The sequence below is a fragment of the Chaetura pelagica genome, unplaced genomic scaffold, assembly GCF_000747805.2.
Source record: "Chaetura pelagica isolate M959 unplaced genomic scaffold, ChaPel_1.0 scaffold3, whole genome shotgun sequence".
Taxonomy (NCBI): domain Eukaryota; kingdom Metazoa; phylum Chordata; class Aves; order Apodiformes; family Apodidae; genus Chaetura; species Chaetura pelagica.
In genome coordinates this window covers 5,569,603-5,574,752 of record NW_009952974.1, presented here as the reverse complement: position 1 = coordinate 5,574,752, position 5,150 = coordinate 5,569,603, and the positions used below count along the sequence as shown (strand labels likewise).

The 5,150-nt window shown below is 39.0% G+C and overlaps 1 protein-coding gene across 1 annotated transcript in view; it reads left to right on the top strand.

Annotated features, from left to right (window-relative positions):
• Window positions 1-1,980: 1,980 nt before the first annotated feature.
• Window positions 1,981-5,150, top strand: part of PECR (peroxisomal trans-2-enoyl-CoA reductase) — a 9,198-nt gene continuing 6,028 nt past the window's right edge. Inside the window, exons 1-2 of the mRNA XM_009996236.1 lie at window positions 1,981-2,136; window positions 4,902-5,067. Of these exons, the coding sequence (XP_009994538.1) occupies window positions 1,981-2,136; window positions 4,902-5,067 (322 nt within the window). The remainder of the gene's footprint in view (window positions 2,137-4,901; window positions 5,068-5,150) is intronic.

Here is a 5,150-nt window from a genome sequence, read left to right as displayed (position 1 = left end):
TGGTAAAGAGCTTTCTTTGTTAAGGCTGTGCTGAGAGAAGTTTGACTCTCCTGGCCTTTGTCTCCCCAGCTTTCCACTTGCTTTGTGAGCTGAAGAGAGGGCTAGTTCTACCTTTCTATTACTGGAGAACTAAGCATTTTTTAAGATGTCCTTATATGCTGCCTTAAAGAGGTGCTTTTTAAGCTGTATCACACTGTTGGTTGATGGTTACCCAGTTACTAGTTTGATCTCTGTTACTTTTCTCAAGTGAAATACAAATAACAAAGTGTGTGTCCATAACATCCTAAATAGAGAACAAGGCTGCAAATCTCTACAAAGCACGTGTGAGTAAATGAAGAGCTATGGGTTCAGTGTGTCTGAGTAACCATCCTCACCTGCAGACTTGCTGGCTACTCCTGACAAGATTACTAGGAACTATTTCCATGTATCCCTTTCACTTTAAGCTGTACTTTTTGTAGGGGACAGAGAATGCCTGTAGGAGCAGTGACAGGTAATGTCAGTCATGATGTACATTTTTTTTTATAACCAGTCTCCTTCGAATCCTTCTGGACAGATGTAAGTCTTTCATGTGGAAACTTGTGTCCTCCCCCCCCCGTCCTATCAGGAAATGGTCTGGTCATTCTTTGTAAAGAAAAATAAGTGACATAGTGTCAGCTTGTACAGCAGGTACCAAGTGCTCCTCAGTAAGTTAGAATCTCCCCTCAATTAGTGTATTTAACAAAAATATAGTCTTTCACTGGACCTTATTCTATACTGGTGTGTGTATTATTAAGCAGTTGATAAATATAACTGTGATACTGTGATTTGGTATTTTGTGTTAATTGGTGATTGTGTGTGCCATTTTATGAACTCTTCATTAGGTAGTTGTGCAAGTGACTGGAGTTCTGAATTTAAAAAAAATCAGGAAACCTCAGAGGCTAGTATCTTTACATGCATTTGTTCTAAGATGACCACTGATAGAAGGTGAAGCTCCCATTCCGAGGCATGTATAGTTGCAGCACTTCCTTCTGGAAGAATTCAACTCCTCTATTTTATTTTTTTTTTTAATTTTTTTTTTTTTAGTGTTATGTGTAATTTCACAAGACAGCCTGAGCCAAATGAACAGCTTGCTGCTCTTTACTCCCACTAGTTATTTTGAGTTGATTCTGGTGTTTGCTTGATCAGATGATATGCTAAATTCCACTCAGTAAAATAGCAACAAAGGAAAAAAAACCCAACTTGGCATGATACTAACAATTTTTTGGCTGGTTGAGAGTGCTGAATTTGTTTATGTTAAAGCACATGAGTACCAGAGCTGATACGAGGAAGGGATGGCTTCTGCTAGGATACTGAGGTTACAGAAGAAGGGAACTGGGAGCAAAATGTCCTTGCCTACTTGGAGGTGGTAGCTAATAATTTGCGTAATATGAAATTGCATGCCTACTGTATTTGGACTAGGGATTAGTTTCGTGTGGTCTCTTTTAGGCTGTGTAGTAGTAATTACTGAAGGTATCCTGCAGATAGGAATTAGTCCCATGAGGCTGTCAGGGTTAAAAAGCAGAGCAGTACGTCTCCTCACCACTGGTCAAAATTACAGCCAGACACACAATAAGATTAGTTTTGTGGTTTTAGGAGCAAGCATTTTTTTGCAATCAAGATCTGCTGAAACATCTTTTAAATCACATAATTGATAAATGAGGCAGCTGTGAGCCGAGGCAGCAGAAGTGATGTCTGACAGCTGCTTTGCTGACTCTGCAACTCACAGGCCATCTTCCCTTCTGCAGGAAGGAGAAAGAACCTTGTGCACATTGTTGGTTTTTTTTTCCTGGCATAGTGGGATCTTGTTGCTAAGATCAACCTGACATCACTAATTTCTGGAGAGAGAGAGAACTTCAACATTGTATCTTCTAGTCAGTGACTAATAAACACGTTGAACAAGATATCTCCGTGATGATATTAAAAAACTAGTGTAACTCTAATTTTAACTGAGGTAGCTGAAGGATGTTACATTTTGTCTCTACAGGTTGCAGTGTTGTTATTGCCTCTCGTAACTTTGACCGATTAAAAGCTGCTGCAGAAGAACTGAATAATAAATTTTCTTCCATGAGTCCTGCCAGAGTGACTCCCATTCAGTGCAATATCCGCAAAGAAGATGAGGTAAAGACTAGTGATCCTGTTCTGGGGAGTAACATGTCAAAACCATATTGTGTATATAAATTCTCTGTCTCCAAAGCTCTTCTCTGGCTCTCTCAAAAGTGGCTTAGGTCGGGGGACAGTGTAGGAAAGCACTGTTAAATTCATCAAGATGAAGATGTGCTTTCTGATTGTTAGCCACCTGAGCAAGAAGGCAGTTGCAATTCAAATATTTTTCCAACCATGCGTACATATTTCAGATATTTCTGGAAGCAGCCTTTATCAGGTTGTCTTCTGCCGGTGGATATTCTCATAAACCATTGTCATTTCATACTCATATATATTGAGGGTACATGGGAATAAGGTAAATGAAAATCCTGTCTTTAATTTTTCAGTCATTGTGTCAGCCATATAGTTAGACTCACTTCAGTTCCCCAGCTACTCTTACTACTTTCTGTTGAAGTCCTCTTTAGAGAAATATCACTATGAAAATTTTCTAAGCCTCTTGTGGAAGTTTTGAGTAAGGAATGCAATTTCTGTCTCACGTTAACATAAGAACTTAAGCATACCTGCTAAACATGCCCATCTTCAAGAGCAGAAATTTATGCTGGTTAGAGACATCCTGTGGTATTTTTTTTTTTAGCTTTTGTTTCTCTGGTTATTTGCTACTCCTTTGGCTCCTTAATTCTGAGATTCTTGAAGACAACTAAATCCCAGTCACTTGTTACTTAATATCTAAAATTACTATTTGGCCAGAAATGTGTGGATCATGTTTTCAGCTTTTTAGTTTGTAGTGAGGATATAAATTCCTTACACTGGGGTGCTTCATGTTTGTAAGTTGAAGCTAGATAAACTTAATTTAACAATTGGTAACTTACCCTGCTAAAAACTGTCAGGACTTAAAATTGAAGAATGGGGCAAATTGTCTACAACCCACTGTTCACTACTGATTATTATATTTGCTAAAAGCAGCAATGGTGAGTACTTTTTTCTAATTTGCATTGGATTATCTTGCAGGGACTGGAGGAAAAGCACCTTTGGGCTTTTACTTCTGTTCAAAGAGCACAGTACATCCACTTTCAAAACCCACTCTGTTTTTAACCTAAAATCTAGCACTTGGTACTTGGACTCTTAGGAGCAGGGGTCAGTAAAAGATGCAGTGAAGGATTTTTCTAGTCTTGGGGTAAATCTTGGTTAGAGGCAACAGCAATATATCTTACTTCATCATTTTCACAAATACAGGAGTATCTTCCTGTTTACAGTGAAAGATGGGGTGAGAGGGGATTGAAACTTCTGGCTTCCCTCCTGAAAGAAACAAGACTTGTACAACTGTGTTGGCTCTCTATGCTACTCGTTAAGAGCTTTACAACTCATTGTCTGGTTTCAACTTAGTATGAATGAAGAGTATTTACCTCAGAAATTCATGGAAGCTCATTGTTGGGTATATAGGACAGGTATTCCTCCACAGGTATTCCCTGTGAGTCATCATTTCCCTTCTCAGCTCTTATACCAAGTGCCAAAGACTGTGTGAAGGAGAAAGACCTGATAAATGTTTCAACAAGGGGAAAAATTCAGTTCAAGCCTCCCTAGGTGTCAGAACTGATCCATTATAGACTATGGAGCCCAGGAAGCTTCCTGAAGAACTGGTAATTCATTTACTATATCCATCTTTTTGACATTTCAGTGAAACCTTTCTAAGAGGAAATCTTTTAAAGGGAGCCACCGCGAGCACCTGTAGGAACAAGCCATCTGTTGTTACTGTAGCTTGCCTGTTTTTCATCCCTCCATCTCCATCAGTTGTTTTGCATTTCTCGAAAGGCCCCTGTGAATTTTCCCAGGTTTTAGTTTTATAATCAGGTGAACTGGAGGGAGGAATTTTCAATAGAGAAGATATAAGAAAGATGAAAGTGCTTTCAAAATTGCAAGGTGATTTGTTTCTTTTTACTCCTATTGCGAGTCTTAAAGGAACTGACCTGGTTTGAAGATGAGACAGCTCATTCCTTTTGTGTGCCCTAGTTTAGATCTGTGAAATTCAAGCATTAGAAGACTCATTCCTCGTCATATAGTGCAATATGTCGGTTACAGCTCCTTCTGACATAAGAAGAGTCAAAAAAGGTGAAATGAAATAATTGCTTCAGAAGCTTCATGACAGGTATCATGGGAATAGCTTAATGAATTAACATTTTTAAGTTTCTTAATCTTCATTCTCAGAGGCCCTCTTGCTTTCTAGCAAAGCTTACTTTTTGTTTACTGTGCAAGAAATAATCTTGCTTGGAGGATTTTCAACTGATGCATAATCTGTCAGACTTGTTTCTGTCACAGGTTTGTTGCTGCTACTTTTGGCTAGTTTTCCATGGAGTGTTTTGTAAAGTGTAAAAAACCTGTTTTGTTTATAAAGATGAAAGTGAGACACTGGCAACAGCACCTGAGGTTTCTATGTTTTGTCTTCATGGTGCCTTATCCTGAAGCTGTGGTTGTGCCACCTGTCCCTCATCCTGTGATCTGGAGTATATGAAGTGATCAATATTGCTTCTCAGTGATTATGAAGCTGAAGTGATTTTAATTATTTGGATATTTTCTAGCACTGCCCACATAATGTGTTGAATACAACAAGAGCAGGTCAGTTTGCTCCTGCTGAGATGCAGGCCAGACAGCTGCACATGTGTGTCTCTTCAAACCAAGCTCTTTTTCCAACGTGTGAAAAGGATTTGAGAGAGAAAATACTGTCTGAAAATTAAAATTGAGTGTACAGCTTAATCAGCATACCACACTAACAAATATTGTTTCAGGTAGAATCTTTGGTGAAGTCTACACTGAGTCTGCATGGGAAGATTGACTTCCTGGTGAATAATGGAGGCGGCCAATTCCCAAGTCCTGATGAAGCCATCAGTGCAAAAGGCTGGAATGCTGTGATAGACACAAATCTGTCAGGAACCTTCTACTGCTGCAAAGCAGGTATGGACTTAAGCGCTTTTTTTGGGTTTTCTTGTTCTGTTTTTTACAGCAATACCAGAAGACAAGAGATGTAAAGTTTCCCT